General features: G+C 34.8%; 1 protein-coding gene across 1 annotated transcript in view; it reads left to right on the forward strand.

Moving 5' to 3' along the window:
• Positions 1–20,471, forward strand: part of LOC145293983 (uncharacterized) — a 245,865-nt gene that overhangs the window by 173,353 nt on the left and 52,041 nt on the right. Inside the window, exon 2 of the mRNA XM_080140875.1 lies at positions 8,160–8,445. Coding sequence (XP_079997001.1) covers positions 8,160–8,445 — 286 coding nt within the window. The remainder of the gene's footprint in view (positions 1–8,159; positions 8,446–20,471) is intronic.

The raw sequence follows: 20,471 nt of genomic DNA on the forward strand, positions 1-20,471 counted from the left end.
GGAAAAAAACCCTTTGTCTTTATGGATATAATGAATAATAATGATGATATAATGATATAAGGATATAATAATGAACACGTTAGCTATGAGTATAATATTACAATTATTGTATTTATACTATTACTAACGTTCCCTGTGGAAATTCTGTAGTTGTATCATTCCTCCATCCTATATTGGTGTCTTGCTTAAAAATATTTTCATTCTATGTACATCCGGTGCAAACGCAGACCCCATTGTATTATTATGACAACTTTATTCAAACTGAAATATAGCTTATTTAAGAATTACTTGGAATCATCGGACTACTGTTCACATCTGAAGTGGGATTTTCACAACTTTTCAGTCAATGTAACCTCCGACCTTCTTCAGGTGTATCTTGTCGAACTCTGGAATGTTTTTGCCAAACTCATGAATTTGGACAGAATTTCGAGTAGAACCCTTTATTTACTTCACGGGGGTAGCATGCTCTTGTTTCGTCAGCCATGACTGGATAGAGGTCCTAAGTAATTCGCAATTGTATTTTTTAGTCACCCACACTGAGGATTGAACCTTCAACTTCCAGGAGAATATCACTTTTGCAATTGATTTTTCCAAGTGCTCTAACCACTGCGACATGAAACAGTTACTATATTTTGATCCTTTTCCGAAGGCCAACTAAGTGTATTTTAGTTTGAGTTTCACGTTCGGCACAAATGTCATCGGATGAAATTAAAAAAATTACATCTTGGGTCACCAGAATTTTTTTTTCCTTGTCATTGTGTCTTCTGTCTGTGAAATATTATTACATCCTTGACACATGGAAATATTATTACATCCTTGACCTTGGGATATGAAAAGTTAGTGCGTTCAGGTCTACAAAAATGCCTGAGCAGCTCCGTCTGCATTTCTCAGCATGGATGTTTCAGGCAATTAAGAAATAATTCACCCCCTTCTCAGGAAGAAGGCAAAGCCTGGGAGGGTAGACCTCTTTATATTGAACAGAATCATACCTCAGTCCAACAGCAATAAAGATCCTTAATTTGAATCTTAATTTTTAAAGGAATTTTCCACTCAATCTACTCGTATGTTTAAAATACCGCTGCAAACACTATTTTCACATACCCATGTCCAATATCGTCACGCAGGAAACTGGTAGATAAATAAAAATATACAACCTCGCTTGTGCACTTGACCTTAACCCCACCCCAATATACGTGTACTTTGATTTCGTAGTGTATGCTCTCTTTGTTGAATTTTACTGATGTATCATGTTTGCATCTTTGCATGCAGAATTGAGCACAAAAATAAAGTGGTTAACCATAGTTAAGGGTGACCCGAAGGCTTTAACTACTACACTGAGGTGTAGGGGAGGGCGCCACTCCTTTCCCAAAATGTTATAAATAAATCTTTTGTATGACTCGATCGATTGAGGATTGAACCCTGGTCTTCTGGCTCATTAGCGAATGCTCGTACCATCATGCCAGATGACACTCTCATTAGTTGATATTAAGTTGCAAGATGGCTGGAAGCCTTTCAAATATAAGCAGAATATTTACTAGCGTTGTGATTGCACATTGTGCGTACCTAGGACTATGGTTCTTTTAACGCCATTGTATTGCCATTTTAGCCACCTCCACCCCATTTAATGTGTGTATATGTCTAGTGGTTGTATTTCTTGCTTCAAATTTCACCACCCCTCGCCGCCCCGTCCGTGCTGCTATCTTAGTCTCTTCCATTCTCCTTTTTATCAACACATTCTCCCCATTCACAAATCAAATGTAAGGGAATTCCATGGGATGATTCCGTTGACATGGTTTCCCTCTGAATGCTTCTCGGGTGAGAGGCGTAGGAGAGGGGGTGGGGGCGGTGAGCAGCTGTGGAAAAATGTAGCACCTTTCTTTCTTTCTTTGTTATTATTTTCTTTTTCTTTCTTTTCTTCTCCCTCCCCTAAACATCCTCCCAAGAGATTAGAATGTACTTCATGAAACACATGAAGGTCCACAGCTCATTAATAAAACACAATCCTTCTCTGCGCTCTGTGAATGGGGCGTGTGCGTGTGGTGGTGGGGGTGGGGGAAGCGACGGTCGTTCTTGGGATTGGGAGAGAGAGGTGGGGATTAGCGAATGTTGGGCTGATTTGAGGCTCAATGAAAAAGAAAGAAAAACATGTCGATTGGAAGTAAAGATGTTAATGAAAACGTACTAGAACCTGGTTTTTGAGAAGAAAGAAGAGGAAAAAAAAATTTTTCTGAGACTATGATGATCATTATTAATAGTATTCTATCTATAACTGATTAATTTTACTCTTCTTTAAGTGACAACAAGTCTTATTGCTCTGGAACTGTTATCATCTGGATAGTCCCATTTTTTTTTCTTCCATTATATTATTTCAGTGCTGTCATCTTCACGTTTAAGTCCCCCCCCCCCTTTTTTTTTTTTTTTTTTTTTTTTTTTTTTTGCTACTTTTCTGAAATTGTGGATCATCAACGGATGCTGTTCTCGAAACTTCTTTTGAAAGCGGATGGGAAAGTGTCACACCACTGATCATTGAAAAATCCCAGTTGTCATCTGGGATTTAAAAGTTCTATCAGAAATTCACAATCTATCCATTTTACGAATAAATTAAAGCGGACCTGAAGAATCTTGCCCCCCCCCTTCTCTATTTTTTATTTTCGTCAGTTTTCTTTCTTTCTTTTTTTTTTTTTCAACGGATTATTATAAAATGGACAATAGTCTTCTCAAATTATCAACAAAAATAATTTTTTTTTAAAATGCAGTATTTAAATATTTGTGGAGGGGGTGCTCAGTTTCTAATGCAATGTTCTAATAAATTGCTGACCCTTTTTAAAACTACTCGATGTTTTTAGGCAAAATTTCGCGAATTTAGCTTTTTTTTTTGTTTGTTTTTTGTTTTGTTTTTTTGTTGTTTTTTTTTTCTTGAGTTTAGCTTAGATTTTATTATTGACATTGGTTTCTCCAATATTTTTCTGGTTGGAGTTCTTTCTAGAAAGACATCACATACTTATGAGAGGGACCATGGGAAGCCTGCCAACATCTTTTTATAGAACAAACTGGATTCGAACTTGGAACATCCAGGTCATCAGTCCGTAACCAGCTACTCTAATGAGCTCGTAAACCAGCCTACACTACAAGGCCTTCAAGGCAGCCTTGGTCAGACGCTAGTCGAACCTCCACGGTTTTCCCCCGGTATAGTTTCTTTTTGTATATAGCCCCCTAAATTCTCATTGACTTTTCCCCTTGTGATTTTTTAAAAATTTATATCGATTTTTTTTATACTCGAAGGAAGAAAAATTTCGTTGGTTTTCTTCAAATCTTTTTAAAGAAAGCCGATGTAAAAAAAAACAAACAAACAAATATTGCCTAATTTGCTATTAAACCTGTTATTTGTTAAAAATTTGGTCTTTGTTCCTTTTAATTGAAAAAAAAATTAGGGTTTGAATTACATTTTTCAAGTAGTTATAAGCTTGTAAAAATAGGAGGTTGAATTCAATTTTTTTTTTTTTTTTCACGCATTCTTTAAATCGGTTTCTGACACTGCTAGTGCTTGAATGAGGAGTTTATTCACCCTGGTCCTTGCCCAGCACCTGCTTGAATACAAAAACCATTGAAAAAAAAAAAAAAAAAAAAAAAAAAATTCTTCTCCCACCCCCCTCTCAGTATAGATAATCCAAATTCCTTTCTGTAGAAGAAGAAACCCTTGCTCAACAACCATCTGCCATGTGTGGTATTCAATTGGTAGGGGGGGGTATCAATTTTATTTTCTTAAATAATTAACAAAAAATTAAACAGTTCAAGTTTCTGTCGTTTTCTATTCTTCTTTTGATATATACATAATATTGACAATGGACAATCGTATATATATATATATATATATATTCATATTCAAAGGATTGGACAGTTAAAGACGCGTTTCTCATTTTTATTTACTGTTTAATTTTTAATTTTTCGTTTGTATGTGTATATGTGCTGTGTGCATGTGTGTATGTGCGTACTTATATGTGTATATATTTAAGACTGACGTGGCACCTTCTCATTGGCTATACCTCCTTCTCCTCCTCCCCCTCCTCCTGTACCTTCCTTCCTTTTCCATTCCCCTTTTCCCCGTGCATGCTCATACTTTCACTACACCGATGAAGACTGAAGGATCGGTCGAAAATATGTACTTATAAAAAAAGTTTTTTAATTTTTTTTCATAATATTATTTTGTATTCCTGCACGTCACCAATTGAAAACGAATAAAGAAAAGTTATAAGCTTTTATACTTTTCGCATTCTTTTATATATATATATATATATATATATATATATATATATATATATATATATATATATATATATATGTGTGTGTGTGTGTGTTAAGAATTGATTATGTGATGTTAAATTGAATTTTTTAAAAGAATTCTTAATGCTGCAATATTTTATAAATTATATTTTTTGCTAGAATATCGTGTCTTTTTCTTTTCCAGTTTTAACAACTAGCCCTTTTTTCATGTTTAAATCTTAACCATATTACTTTTAATGCTCGCATTTTTGTATGTAATATAATATGGTAGTCCGGGTTGAGAGTTTATTCGGAGGATAAAAATTCAGAATATCTACCAGGTTTATATAATAGTGCTCACTAATAGAGCTATTTATTTATATAGATATGTGCAAGCTTCGCTACACTGACATGACAATGTTTTGATCTGTATTTATTAATAAAGATTTCAATAGGCGAAAAGTCTGTTACTCAGGAAAATGAAATAAATCAGACTTTGTATAAATTAATATATAAAATTATTTACTATAACAAATACCTACATACGCTAGTGTTTCATCCTTTAAGGAATCATCAGTGGAATGTGTGACGATTAACACCAGTCGATAGATTTGAACCAGAAGCCATCTCTAACTCGATTAGCAAGGATCTAATCCATCCGGCTGCCGTTAAGTGAGAAATACTGTTGAAATTTAAACATTTATTTTTAAATCTTTTTAACATGTCAGAGTGATTAATCATTATATGATCATTATATATCTGTGCATATATATATATATATATATATATATAGTTTTTTTTTTTTTTTTTGGAAAAAGAAATCCAGCAGAGTGCTCAACTAAAAGGAAAATCCGAAAAATAAGAGCGTATTTATATTTTGTATATATATTTTGCATGAGGAGAGATGAGTATTGGCTGAAGAGAGCTTGATATGGATATCTAAAATTATTGGCTTGAAACCGACGGTACCAATGACTTATTAGGCGAAGTTGTGTGATTAGTGAGTACAATGACTTTTTTGTGCAGGTGTTTTGGGTTCTGAATTGCTGCCTGGGCTGAGGGAGGTGGGCAGATGCATTTATTTTTTTTATCTGGATTCATGAAACTATCCTTTTAAAATAATTTGTGCCTGTAAATGATGAGCATAGATTGTTACATTTATTATTATACTAGCGAGGAGTACCCGGCGTTGGCCGGGTGTTTGTAGGTGTGTGTGAAAGAAAAAAAACGAAGCCTTGACGTGCAGTTGGAAAATAGTAAAGTGTGAAAAAAAAAACAGGTGTGCGTTTTTGACGAGTTATTGACGTGACGGCGATAGCTATGCAGCAGTTAGCATTTTCTGCGGGTCAGTTTTTAATGAGGTCAATAAATCGGTTTGTTTGTTTTTAAAATCCCACTCCCTGTTTAATAGGGGGAGTGTCTCGTCTCAAAAGCTACCGTCTGATATGACGAAGTCGACATTGACCAAACGTTACTTAGCTCTCTAGAGACCACTGGCTTTCGGCCAGTAGGTATTTATTTGCTCCCTCACCGAGCAAATTAGGCACAAGGCCGATTTTTAATGTGAGGAGTGAAAGGAGGGGGAAGGGAAAAAGGGGACCAGCTCCCGAGAGGTGGGAAATGGGAGCTGGTTAAAGGTCAGGCATGTGGGGTTACCCCCACATCTGGTCTTTGCTAGTCATAGCTGGTCTTTGCTAGTCATAGCTTGCAGCATCTGTCGGAACAGATACTACACTTTGATCTTGTCACCCGGGCCCCGGAGGGGGCGCGGGCCAGTGAGTGGCCTTCGGCCAGTAATTAGAGTCAAGTTTCGCTTTTTTTAATACCGAAAACCGAATGTAACGCGTGCCAATCGGAACATGTCGAATAATTAACGTTTGAAAATCAATAAAATTAAATAGACAGGCGAGCTCCGTAGTTAACTCTGAGATATTACAATTTATAGATGATATAAAAAGTTTTAAGAAGTTGTGAACCGAGCGACCGCTTCTCTGAAAGAAGCCTTTTGTAGACATACACAAAAAGCGAACATACATACACACATTTTCGCTTTTATATATATATATATATATATATATATATTATATTAGACCCAATATATAGTAATGATTTAAAAAGTTAAAAAAAAAAATGCCCCATGTGACACCATCGAGAACCGAAACTAAAACGTTTAGCTTACAATTTATTTTGTCCTCTACGATTAATAACTGGGCTATTAAAACATATTTGCTGCAAGGCTAAAAATTAAAACATGAACCAATAGCTATTACGTTATGCATGCATATTCGTAATGCCATCGTTCAACCTTCGTCTAGCAAATTTCATTTTTTTATTTTTTTTATTTTTACACCCTTCTACTAATTTCCCTCAGACTAAAGTTTTGCGTGGATTCAAATACCTTATATATGTAGTTTCATGTCTGTAGACCAAAAACTGTAGGAGGACTTTGGTAGGCAAATTTTTTTAAACAAAAACATATGCATGTACATAAATCTATATGGAAAAAGTTTTGTGTTTACTATAACCTTTTTACACGAGAATTACACAAGTGTAAATTATGTGAGAATATCTGCATATAATAATAATATAATAATTCCACAAGAAAACCGGAAAAACTGATAGGGAATTAATTAAAATGAATATTTAAAAGAATATGCAAATTAGCTAGATCTTCTTCTAGTGAATGCAATCTCATGACACATGTATAAGCAAGTTGGTTTTTTTTTTCTTTTTAAATAAAAAGAAAAAAGGGGTTTTAATATGAATATCAATACACAAAAAGAAACAATTTATAGTATAGAGTTTATATTTGTGCATGGGAAAAAAACAGTAAAAAACAGGTGCGTAACATTTTTTGATTTTATATATACACTAGCCTGGGTACCCGGTGTTCCTATTTACAATGCCTCCCCACGGGACAGAGTTAGACACCAGGGTCGTTATTTTAATGTGGAGAAAAGGAACAAAAATAAAAATTGTCTCAGTCGTGAAGGGCTTCTCCTCCACTGACAGAAAACAAGAAATTGAAGTACAGCATCTGAAGATCAGATACTACACTTTGATCTTGTCCCGAAGGCCAAACCCGGTGTTACCCGGGTGTTTGGAGGTGTGTGTTTAGCAAAAAAAGAAAAGTGGTAGTAGATGGTAGGCTTGAACTTGTACCGCAAAGGAGGAAAAGAATGTGGAAAAAAAAAAAAAAATGTGGGTATCTTTGCCGTTGCACCCATCGCCAAACTGGAAGTGACATAGATTTAAATTAAGGCTAGTCAATCGAAAAGAGGGGATGACTTTCAAAAACATCGGCAAAAAAAGCGACCCCCCCTCCCTGTAGAAAAGTGCTCAGTTGAGGGTGAAAGAATTAATGCTTTTAGCCAATTTTTCGATATTTGTCGTCCGAAGAGTCGTGATTCAAAACAATACCGATCCTGTGAAAATCCGTCGCCTCTGTCGAAAGTTTTACGCAGACATGCAAACATATATACATACATTTAAACAAACAGGTGAGATTTATATTATAGATGCCAGATGCAAATTATAGAAATAATATTTTCATGTGATGGAAAGATGAAAAAGGAACCAATCAAATTATATGTTCATCAGCGTTTCCTCTTTATTTCAAGACTTCCTCGGTATGATTAATTTGGAGAAAACAACAATTATATCTTCAAATAATGTACTGCTATTTTATTTTCTTCAAAATTAATCATCCCGAGGATGTCTTGAAATAAAGACGAAAACATTGATGAACATGTATTTTGTTTTGTTTCTTTTTCTTTTCTCCATATACGTGCCTGTACTCAGATTTTTTAGGCATTTGTTTTCTTTTTTATATCATTATATTATGATTCTCTGTCAATTGTATTTTTTAAAAAAAAATTATCCTCTCTTTCTATTTGCAGACAATGAAGAAGAAATACTTTGTACTACGAGGCTTCAGCATATCTGGTCCCGCTCGATTAGAGTATTACGACTCTGAAAAGAAATATCGTGCCGGGGCTGGATGTAAACGTAGCATCGAGTTGGCTGGATGTTTCAACATCAACAAAAAGATGGACCCCAAACACAAACATGCCATTTCGCTGTTCACCAAGGATGACTGCTTTTCCGTCGTGGCTGAGAACACAGATGAGCAAGATTCTTGGTTAGGCTACCTACTGGAATTGCAGAACGATTCCTACCACTTTGGTAAGATGCCCTTCCCCCTTTTTCATATCTATGAATCTGAATTCAAATTTCTAAATTCGCCAATCAATATGTAAAGGTTGGTTATGGCATATCAACCTTTCTGATGTTATTTTATGTTGCAAAAATAGTATTTTCACATGTGAATATATGCTTTGTAGATTAATTTGTTTTTTTATAAGCACACGTTTTGTAAATAGTCCATCATCAAAAGAAGGATCCATTGACAGTTATTATCACATCACATCGAAGTGGAACTGAAAAGTATCACCACACTCCTCAAAAGGATATATCTTCAGCAATCAGTCCAACATTGGCTTTGTTGTTGTTGTTGTTCGGCTAGTGTATTGTTCCGTTCAATCCTACAAGGTCCACCTTCCCAGTCTTTACCTTTTCTTTAAATGGTGACTAGTTTATTGATAATCACCTGAACCTAGGGAAATGCCAACAGGGCTGCTCCAGCACTTTTTGGAGGCTAGAGAGTGCTTCTAACATAATGACTTTTCAAAACCACAATACTTGTGTAGTTTACAAACTGTGCTTTTTTTTTTTTTTTTTTTTTTTTTTTTGATAGGATTTTCAAGTTAAATTCATTTAAAAAAAATTTTTTTTATTAATTATTAATTGAAAGTACAGAATAGTTAACAAAGGCACCGTCCGTGGGGATGGCGGCTTTAACTATTCTGTACTTTCAGAATAGCTTTCTAAATAATTTATTAATTTTATTTATTGCGGACTATTATCCTCCTCTTTTATTAGTTGTTTCATGACGTTTCGGCCAACTATTCCTCTGGCCTTCGTCGGTGAAACGTTGTGAAACAACGAATAAAAGATGAAGAAAATAAGTCTGCAATAAATAAAATTAATAAATAAAATTAATAAATAAAATTAATAAATAATACTCATCTCAATGAATTCCAATAAGAAAAAAATAATAATAGTAATAATATACTTTCTAAATGACATTAATATTTCAGTATGGCCCATAAACTGTGCAAGTATCAAAACCACACCTGACTTTGCGTCTAACCTTCTGGAGAGGAGGAGGTAAATACCATCCCTAAACTGGGGCCCTGTAAGCAGATATAGGTTAAGATCATACCCAGGACCCCAAATAAACAAAACAATAAAATGAAACTTGACTGCTAGAGGAGAAAGGTTGACAGATTCTCGTGACATGCCATTGTTAATGATATCGTTCGATAAACCCTAGGCATTGCTGACTTCCCGTCAGTGCTAGAACCAGTTAGCCTTGACAGGATATGCCAAATAACCCAATGACCATATGATGTTTTCTTTCTCAAACAGCAAATCGCTGATATGTAATATGACTTGTATTGGCATTTTTGTACCCTTGTCAATAATGAAAATGATGACGAACCCTGGACTTGTACCAGCATCAGCAAAGGACTGCTAATGATGAAAATACTGGATTCCATCTAGTCTGGTGGAGTATCCAGTTTTGTGCTGTTGCTATAAGTAACATCATTTGAAGAAGGTGTACCATTCTTCGTAAAAAAACAGTGTAGGTGAGCCATACCAAGGAGATCTTATTTGTGCTGTGAATATTATGTGATTTTGAACATTAAGTCAGGGTTTACTTATAGGGGAAAGTACCCTCATCCCAGGTTATCCTGACAAACTCTTATACAGAGAGATCTTAGACACTCAAAGATAGTGTTTAGTAGGCATAAAAGTCTTATCAGCTTGTTCAAGCTGGGGATGGGGCATTTTACCAGATACCAGACATTCACTTGCTATCTTCTATATTCAAACTGAGAGATTCTAACCACCCTTTTAAGTTCAATTGTTTGAATTTCACTTGGTTCACCGGGTATATTTGCCAGGTAGTTTTTAAAATTCTTTTTCATGAGTTCGATTGCTCCTGTAATTTCTGGAATGTTGGAGATCTTCCTAAGATTCCAATTTCTTTTCATGTTATAAATAATACTTTAGTGTTTCATTATCTTTTCTCTCTCAGCTCTGTTTAACCTAGCATCATGGAGGACACTAACTTCTACTAAGGTTGCTTCTTTCTCCTTGTCATATATCATTGTCAGGTTTAATAGCTCCATTTTCAAGGTACGTAGCTGTAGGAGTTGCATAGTGATAGTGCATGGTGCATGACTTATTTCAAACTGTTCTTTCCGGTAAACATGTTCCCAGGACTTGTTGCTGCATTCGATATTCAACTTTTTACAGATCGTCCAGTGAAGATATTTGCAAACTCCGTTATGTTGCATCATATAGTAGCCGTCTCCCAGCAGAATCAGGTGGCCCATGCGCTCTGCTTCTGTGTAGCAGAACCTGCATTTGTTGTCATTGCTGAGACCACTTATCTTTTTAAAAACCTTGATTTTGGACAGCCATTATAATCCTCTTCTGACCATAGTGGGGTGATTCTCTTTTTAGCCAGTCTATAGGGCCTTCTTTATCTAGTCCTGAGTGCATTCACCCAAAAAATGCTTGGTACGCTGTTGGTTGACCCATTCTTCCAGTGTTTTACATTGTAAGTTCTTGTTGTATTTTTGGCGACTCTTTTGGACTATTTCTGTAGCTGACTTGTTTTCTGGTTCTGTCTCATTTGTAAGACAGTCTTGTCCAAAAGGTTAGGCCAGTTTCATAATGGTGGTTGTTTTGCTTGCTCTTGTTTTGTGATGTTCATGAGCGATTTTAAGAGCTCATCAGCTATTGCTCGGTACTCATGATAGTGGTGCAATGTTGATGGTCAATCTCTGAGAGTCCGATATCTCCTGCTCCCTCCCAGGTACATACAGCCTAGTTAGACACTGGTTTCTGAATGTTATTTTGTACAATGTTAACATTTTCCGGGTTTTAGTGTCTCATCTGTTTTTCCTTTGTGACCAGTCAACAATACCAAAGCTGCATGTTATCACAGGCATTGCTAGTTGGTTAATTACAGTTATTGCTTTTGTTTATAAGCTCTGTTTTACATTCAAGTGTGTGTGTGTGTGTGTGTGTGTGTACACACTGTTGTAGGTAAGTAAGTGTTCAAAGTAAACAGTTGTTGCAAAAAGAAAAAAAAAAAAGAAAGCTAACTCTTTCTGTTTGAGTGTTAGAGCATGGGAGGAAGAGGGGAGGCACACACACACACACATACACACGTGAGGATTTTATAGAAAATATAAACACCTTGTGGGATATTGGCCATCTTGTTTAATGTGGTTTGTGTAAGCCAGGAGTGAATGTAATTGAAAGGTCGCGATTAAAAAAAAATATCATCTGCACAAAACCAAATGAGCAAACAAAAATGCAAATTGGAATGTTTGAGGTTGGTTTGAGTGCGAGACCAATACTTAAAAAGTACTAATTGTACAAGGTGGTTCAATAAAGTTTTAGACTTTTGTCATATAGGCACTTTTATTAATTGTACACACATAAAACTCTAGTCGCCTTCGAAGTAATCTCCTCCGGCTGCAATGCACTTGTTGTACCGTTCCAACAACTTCTGGAAAACCCCATGGAAGTCCTCTTGTGTGAGCGTGTCAATGACCCTCATCACAGCCTCTTTCATCTCCTCAATTGTCTCATAATAACAACCTGTAAGGTTTTCCTTGAACTTGGGGGAATAGCCAAAAGTCACAGGGAGCAAGGTTTGGACTATAGGGAGGGTGAGGAAGTATCTTTATGCCCATCTTGGTCAAAAAACTTGTGACAAGGATGGAGTTATGAACTTCACCCTTGAGACAAACTTCACGCAAATCTTCCGCATCTTCAGTTCTTCGCGAATAATTGTGTGTACAGTTGTCACACTGACATCAAACTGTGCACTTAATGTTTCTATAGACACATGATTGTACTTATTTATAAAATTCTTTATTTGGCCAATCAACTCTGGTGTTCTGACTTCACTTACTCCTCCCACACCTGTCATGATCCTTCACAGACTCCCTGCTTTCCTTGAATTTCTTATGCCACTCAAAAACTAATGCTAGATTCATGCAAGATGGCCCAAAAACAATTTGAAGCATTCCATACGTTTCTGTGGCATTTTTTCCAAGTTTAAAACAGAATTTTATTGCATATCGTTCTTCTAAATTGTCCTCACGTCCAGATTGCATTTTTGAATTTCACCAGTTGTGACAATAAGGCTTTAGTAGGGTGTATTCTAATTCCTCTTGGAGCTGTTCATTTGAACCTGAAATCATAAAAATTGGTCAGTCAGATGTATAACAATAACATACTGAATTTTCAAGAGTCTACAACAATTTTAAATGCCCGTACAAAAAAAAAAAAAAAAAAAAAATCTGAAAACTTAAGGTATCTTGTATGTGACGAAACAAAAATCATATTCCAACTAGTAGTCTTATTCTCATAAAGAAAATCATTTTTTTAGAAGTTAATGGGAATCTGTGGGCATTACAACATAAATTTATGAATTATTGTTGAGTTATCTCCCTTTGTTTCTTGACTTTTTTTTTTTCCAAAATGGCGACCAAGACAGTCACTTTTCTTGTATGTGCTGTGGCAGCACTCTGTTTGCAAATACATTATGAACTGTAGATTGATTTAATTTTTATTTCATTTTTTTCGCATTGACCGATGGTGCTTGCAAATTCATCACTCACGCAAGGGTACTACCTTCATTTTATTTTGTCCCATGTAAAGTAGAGTAAACAATGTCAGTGGTTGTGACCCAATGGGCTACTAGTACATCTCTATTTATATAAATTTAGATATAGTTATATGTATCCGATGAAACCAGTTAACCTATTATTATTATTATTATTATTATTATTATTATTATTATTATTATTATTATTATTATTGTTATTATTATTATTATTATTAATAATAATAAAACAAACAACAGCAACAACTTTGAAAGACAGTTGCTAGACGCAACAATGTGTAATGTGTGCTATATTTAGTTTAATTTAGTTTTATGCCAAAAGAGCAAAGAAGGGGTGAAAACATTTGAGAAAATTCAGGTACCTGTGTGTTTGTGTATAACACTCACCCGAAGCTCAGTAACCCCCCCCCCCGCTCGCTTGCATTTAATTTTCTTTCCACCTAATGTAATATAAATAGCGGTTGTGACCCAACGAGTCGCCGATATTTATAGTATATATATATATTTCCAAAAAATGTTAATAATAGTATCAGTTGTTAACGTGTATAAGTAAGTTGTCTACTATGCACCTATAATGTCGGGGCATGCTTTAATGGACCATTTGATTTGTTTTGTAAAATACAATCGATTTAAAAAGCACTGTCGCCTTGTAGTTAACGGGAAGTTTGTAAGTCTTTCCGTAAAAAAAAAAAAATAAAATAAATAAAAAAACACCTTTTTTCGATTGTGCAGATTCTGATGTCAAGCTTTTGAGTGCAGACTTAATTTTGCAGCCTAAGTACATTTTTCGTTCCTCTTCTCTCTTTCCTCTTCCGTATATTGTCACATCCTAATTGAGATCTAATGAATAAAAAAATGTGTAGAACATAAAGAAGGCACGTCACGTGGTGTTTAATTAGACTAATTATTGAATTAATGAAAAAAATATTTCTTTTATTATCAACTCGATTTTTTTTTATTTCGTTATTTATTTTGCACTCTGTTGACTGACATGAAACTTGATGATTAGGCAATGTTTGTTTTTGTTTATGATTTTTGTTTATTTAATTTTATTTTTTGTTTAATTTATATTTTTGTTTGGTTTATAGTTTTGTTTTATATTTTATTTACTTTCTCTTAGTTTTGTGTGTGTGTGTGTGTGTGTGTGTGTGTGCGTGTGCGCGCGCGCATATGTGACGCATTGATAGATGATTCCACCCTTAAAAAAATAGCTGATATGGGTTTTCAAAAAATTGGAAATAATAGACAATCATCATCCTATTCGTTTTAATATCCGTTTTACATGTTGGCATGTATTGGACAGCTTTGAGAAATCAACGTCCAAACTGACCCATTTCTGGACAGGGTTTTTATTTAATAAATAAGCAAATATTTATATTACAAGCTGAAATCTTTTTGCTTGATAAAAGTATCGATAATCTTCCCCACTCTTTATCTGTGCCAAAACCAAAACGTAGATTCCATGAACAAAGCTTCTTTCTTAGAAGTGCACGCCTGTGGAACTCTCTTGCGTTTGCCTGTTTCCCACCTAACTACAACCTGGATGTCTTCAAGTCCAACATAAACAAATTCCTAATGAACTGCTCCTTTAAGTAAGACACGTTATCAAATCTCCAGTACTGTATATGCAATAACCCTTATCCCCGGGCCTTGATAAGTGGTGATTACCTTGTAAAAAAAAAAAAAAAATCTGACTTTATTAAAATTATGGTTTTTAAAAAAAGAAAGTAATTAAGGCAAGAGTGTTGAAAGCAATTTATTTATTTATTTATTTATTTATTTTTTAGCGATTCTTTGTCTTTCTAGGGATTGTCCGAATCAATTTTTTCCCTTTCTAGGTGTGTGTATGGAGGTCTTCTTTTTTTTTTTTTTTTTTAGGAAGGAACACAGTCTGTTGCCTTTTTTTAGGAGAGTAGTGTTGGAAGCAATTTGTTGCCCTTATGGAAGTCGGGGTTCGAAGCGATTTTTTTTTTTTTTTTTTTTTTTCTGAACTCCAAACTATTTCAGAGGTCAAAGGTTAATATGATTTTTACCAATTACAACTTTTTATGAATTAAGAATCATATCTAAATAAAACAATAGTTTCAAATTTTCATTCCCTCCACCCAAGATATATTTTATATTCAGGATATAATTTCAGTCAGATCTGAAACTATGATGTATTTCATGAAATTTGTATTCCTGAAATCGACACACAGTGCTCTGAAACTAATTAGAAATAAATGAGGTAGCCGCCACAGGTTTTAGATGTGCTGACACGACAACTCTTGTACGCAGACGTCAATTAAAAATGCAACTCTGCTGTTCCAGTGAAGCCATTTTGTTGAAATTTGCAACTTGATCTAAACTTGTAGAAATTAGCATTTTAACATGCCCCTCCCCACTCGTGCTACCCCAGGGGGATGTTGTTTGGGTGTTTACATTGCAACTTGAACCACTTCATCCCCCGTATGGATTATAAAAAAAAAAAAAAAAATACATGTTGAATGTTTTTCTAGGATAAACGAAATATAAATCCAACTCAGATGGTATTTATTTTGCTTAAAGTGGAACATTTTTTTTTTCTGGAGCTGGAATAGCACAGATTAACATATCCCTCTCCCTTTCTCATATATATATATATATCTATATATATATATATATATATATGCTAGCAGGCTGTCCAGCATTGCCTGTTCATAAAATATGCTTAAATATATTTTGATTTATGCAGATTTCCAATTTATCATTATTATAGATAATTATTATATTGTACCCATATGGCATAATACACCGGTTCTCATCAGATCACCAAAGTTAAGCAACACTGAGCCTGGCTACTACCAGATGGGTGACCATTCAGGAATTCTAGGTGCTGTATGAGCTCTCCGCTTATCTCGGCATTTGTTTCCACTCATCCTGTACATAGACTTCACTTGCCACTGGTATTTAACAATATCGACTCAGGAGAGGTGTGGTTGGAGATTGCGCACCTTCTGCCACAAAAATTTCACGCACAGGCACCCCTTCGTGGGTATCCATAGTCTGTCAAAGACTGAAGGAGCCCCTATTATATTGTACCCAATATATAGTAGTGATTTCAATTTTTGAAAAAGATATGACCATGGTGTCATTAGCTAGAATCAAAATCAAAGATTTTAGCTCTTCAGTAGTAATCTGATCTAAGGACACATGGATATCAAAACTAAAAATTAACGCAGTTAAACGTATAAATGTATATCTGTACATGTGTAAGAAATACACATTAAATCGACTTATGCCTCCCAAGTTCCAATTTTTCCATTTTTATCCTTTTAGCAGCTATTCTTACTGGCTAAAATCCAAATTGAATTTGTTCTACAGGTCTGAATCCCCTGTATATCAAGTTTGTAGACCAAAATTTGACAGGAGTTTCGTAGAGACCGTTCGTCACACAAACAAGATCACTTTTTAATTTTATATTGACAAATATTACATAGTTGCTACTCTTGAGCACTCTTAATAACCTTGTTTTAATTCATGGGTTTTATCTCCTAAATATCTTTAACTTGGTGTGTGTGTGTATATATATATATATATATAATTATTTCATTTATTCACATAAATTTACTATACGAAAGCATAGATTTATGCGTAGACTTTAAGTATTTACTTCAAAAGTGCTCAATACTTAGGTAGAGCTAGTTAGTAATTTATAAAATATATATGGCGATTAAGCTACACTGAATATTCTGCGTTTCATCCAACTATAGGTTTCGTCAGGCTTATGCGCATAAGCCTGACGAATCCTATAGTTGGATGAAACGCAGAATATTCAGTGTAGCTTAATCGCCATATATATTTTATAAATTACTATCTATCTATCTATATATATATATATATATATATATATATATATATATATATATATATATATATATAGGTAGATAGCTAAACTCTACCAATCATACAAAAATTAAACTAATGTAAGGAACTCGGAGTAGAATAATCTTCCACTCCATAATAAAGGCCAATGTGTATTTATTGGTACTTTGTTTTTCATATAAAAGTATGTATTTCTTTGCTATCACAGAAAATTTAACAGATAACGAGACGTGCCTTTTTCTAGTTAAATGAAGCCTCGTTATGTAAGTTAGACTTAGCTCCTCAAACAAATGTTTTCTTGCTCTTCAAGCTCTGATCAAAGCGTAGTATCTGTTTTCTTCAAAGATGGTACTATAATATTGTGTGGTTAAAATAATGTTGGTCCACGTTCGTACTTGACGTCCATAGAATGGAAATTTTTAAAAATAATAAAACTGGAACTTCTACGAGTCCCATTAGTAAAACGATCCGACTTTTAAATTCTCTGATATTTATAATCAAATCGACGTAATCAGATTTCTAACATATTCCATCTTTTATTTCTATTAATAATATGACCTTTGTTCAGGGTTAAAGGTATGATAAATCTACGTCTCCCCCAACTATTTTCTACCATCAAAAGTTTAAACTAACACACAGATGGAAAGAAGAAAAGAGTGGTCATCGAAAAAGCATTCAACTCTTGGTAAAACTACCTCACGTGCCTGGACAGTAGCTGCTGGATAAAACACTCTCAAGTCAATAAAAGTCGGAACAAACGTAACGAATGCTGAAAACATTTCTCGGCTAACTTTCAGTTTCACAGCCATTAGACCATGTACTGCTGCAATGCTGCATTCAATTCGTGTGTGTTCCGTTTTGTATATATCTTTTATATCTGTATATTTTGTGTTTCATTTATTTTATTTTGTATTTTCTGATTTATAGTTTGTTTATTTTCTGTTTTAGTAATAAAAAACAAAATGTTGAAATTCAATTCGTTTAGCTTTAAGTTGAAGCTTAAACTGCTTTCCATGAGAATCTACAACCCTGGCCACCCGTTAGATTAGGTGGAATAAAATGGTAAAAATTATATTTGTTGTAAATGCTAAGTAGAATTGGTCTTTTATTTAAAACGACATGAATTAAAAATAACGCTTTTTTTGTTTTTTTTGGTCTATCAATTTAAATGAGGAATAATATGAAAGTAGTGGGAGAAAAGGAATGGTATAAATAATTAAAGGGGGGGGAAGCAAAATAGAGAGTGATCTATTATGACATCATAAGAGTTTCATAAATATTTGAAAATCTTTCCCCCACCCTTACTCTCTCCATTCTCCTTCTCTCTCTTTCCCCTCTCTTCTCCATCCTCTTATTTGCTCTCTTTCTCATCCTGCCCTTTTTCTCTCCTATTTCTTTCTCTCCTTCTCCTCTCTCCTTCTCTTCTTCCCCTCTCTCCTTCTCTTCTTCCCTCTCTCCTTCTCTTCTTCCCTCTCTCCTTCTCTTCTTCCCTCTCTTCTTCTCTTCCTCCCCTCTCTTCTCTTCCTCCCCTCTCTTCTTCTCTTCCTCCCCTCTCTTCTTCTCTTCCTCCCCTCTCTTCTTCTCTTCCTCCCCTCTCTCCTTCTCTTCCTCCCCTCTCTCCTTCTCTTCCTCCCCTCTCTCCTTCTCTTCCCCTCTCTCCTTCTCTTCCCCCCTCTCCTTCTCTTCCCCCCTCTCCTTCTCTTCATTCCCCTCTCTCCTTCTCTTCATTCCCCTCTCTGTCTCTATTCATCCCCCTCTCTGTCTCTATTCATCCCCCTCTCTGTCTCTATTCATACCCTTTCGTTCCCTTTTCATCCGCTTCCCTCACTCTCTCTTCCTCCACATTCTTTTATTTCAAAAATATACAATTCATTTATATTAGATGATCGTGTTCATGTTTATTTGCGCTTCTTTCATAAGTTGAAATGCCAAGATGACCGTCCCCCCCCCCAGCATGGAATATTCAAATAAATTCAGCACATGAGTTGATTGACCACATGAACATGAAACTGACCACATGACCATAGAAAGTGCGTCTACACTTGTATTTACACTTGATTTTTCCCTGACATTGAACACTTTGCAATATTACATATTAACAAGAAAAACTTCTAATGTGTTTAAATAACGAAAATGATCAATACATTACGTCTTGGAAAAATCACATTGAAATGTTTTCCTACAATATTTTTTGTTTTTATGGAAATCACGCCAGACAAGTCTTGAAGCTACTTAATGTAAAAAGCTAAAAAAAAAATATAGAAAACAACAAAAAAGATTGGTTCATGATAAATAAGCAGCCAATAGTGTGAGATTCAGACCAAAAAAACAGCAATTATTCACCCTTTGTCATGCAATGTGAGGACTAAAGGGTAAAATTAGGGAAGCGAGGGTTAAGAGGCTGTTGAAAGTAAATCCGAGGTCTACTTTCTACTATCCTAAAAGAAGAATGAGTTTTTTTTTTTTTTTTTTTTTTTTTTTTTTTAATTTCAAAATAAAAAAAACAAAAAACTTTTGCTTTCAAAAATCTTATGTCTGGCAATTTGGCAATATTTATTTCTTTGGCAGAGTTTTAACGTTTTTTTTTTGTTTTGTTTTTTTTTCTTTGTTGCAAGAAATTTGCCAAAAGAAATCCCTTTTTGTCCTTGATATTTAAAATGAAATAGAAAAATAGTTAAAATGAATAAATAAAAAATAAAATTTTGTATCTCTAAAGTTAAATCACTGACGACATGTTGAAATTGGGTCACGTGCGCTTTTAAGTAGCAAAGCATCTAAGTGCATTTAATGCACTCTTATCCGCTCGAGATGATTGCGTTTGGTGTATGCATCATGTCAATCATTTCCTGAGTCAAACTGTTTGCATCGGATCTTGAGCAACAGAAGTTTGATCCATGATTCATGGAAAATGTTGGCTTCTCTGTTTTCATGATGACAGAGATTATTGTTGGCAGAATGTATTTTGCAACAGTTGCTTGGAAACTTCTTGCTTTTCCTCTATTTTTCTCACCATCTGCTCCTATTCCTTTTTCTTCTAGTTTCCCTCTTTCTCTTTCTTTTTCTCAAAGCCCCCATCCTCTCTCTCTCTCTCTCTCATTCTTATAACATAGGCTTCCAGTGTTGCCCACAAATGAAAGTGGCCCTTATTATATATATCAGAAAATCAAAGCAGACCTTCTAATATGTAAATCTGTTATTTAAAATGTTTAGACATGAATAAAAGTCTGTTTTACTCCATTAATATTAAAAGATTTTGTCATAGATTCCTCAAAATCAAACGTTCGAATTAGATAACAATTACAATCATTGGATTCCTTGTAAAATCTTACAGAAAAGAAAAAAGTGTCTGCCTCTATTGTTCGCTCTCTCTCTCTCTCTCTCTCTCTCTCTCTCTCTCTCTCTCTCTCTCTCTCTCTCTCTCTCTCTCTCCCCCTCTAGTTCATCTCTCTCTTTCTGACAGAGAAAATCAATTCTATTGAAAACTTAAATCAAATTGACATGATTTTCTAAATACCTGGAATTCTATTGGGACCATTCTCCTTCTCTTTGCAGTTTTAATGTTCACAAGTGTCTGCTCCGGCCTTCTTTGGAT

The sequence above is a fragment of the Euprymna scolopes genome, chromosome 15 (assembly GCF_053919585.1).
Source record: "Euprymna scolopes isolate OS-2025 chromosome 15, ASM5391958v1, whole genome shotgun sequence".
NCBI classification, from domain to species: domain Eukaryota; kingdom Metazoa; phylum Mollusca; class Cephalopoda; order Sepiida; family Sepiolidae; genus Euprymna; species Euprymna scolopes.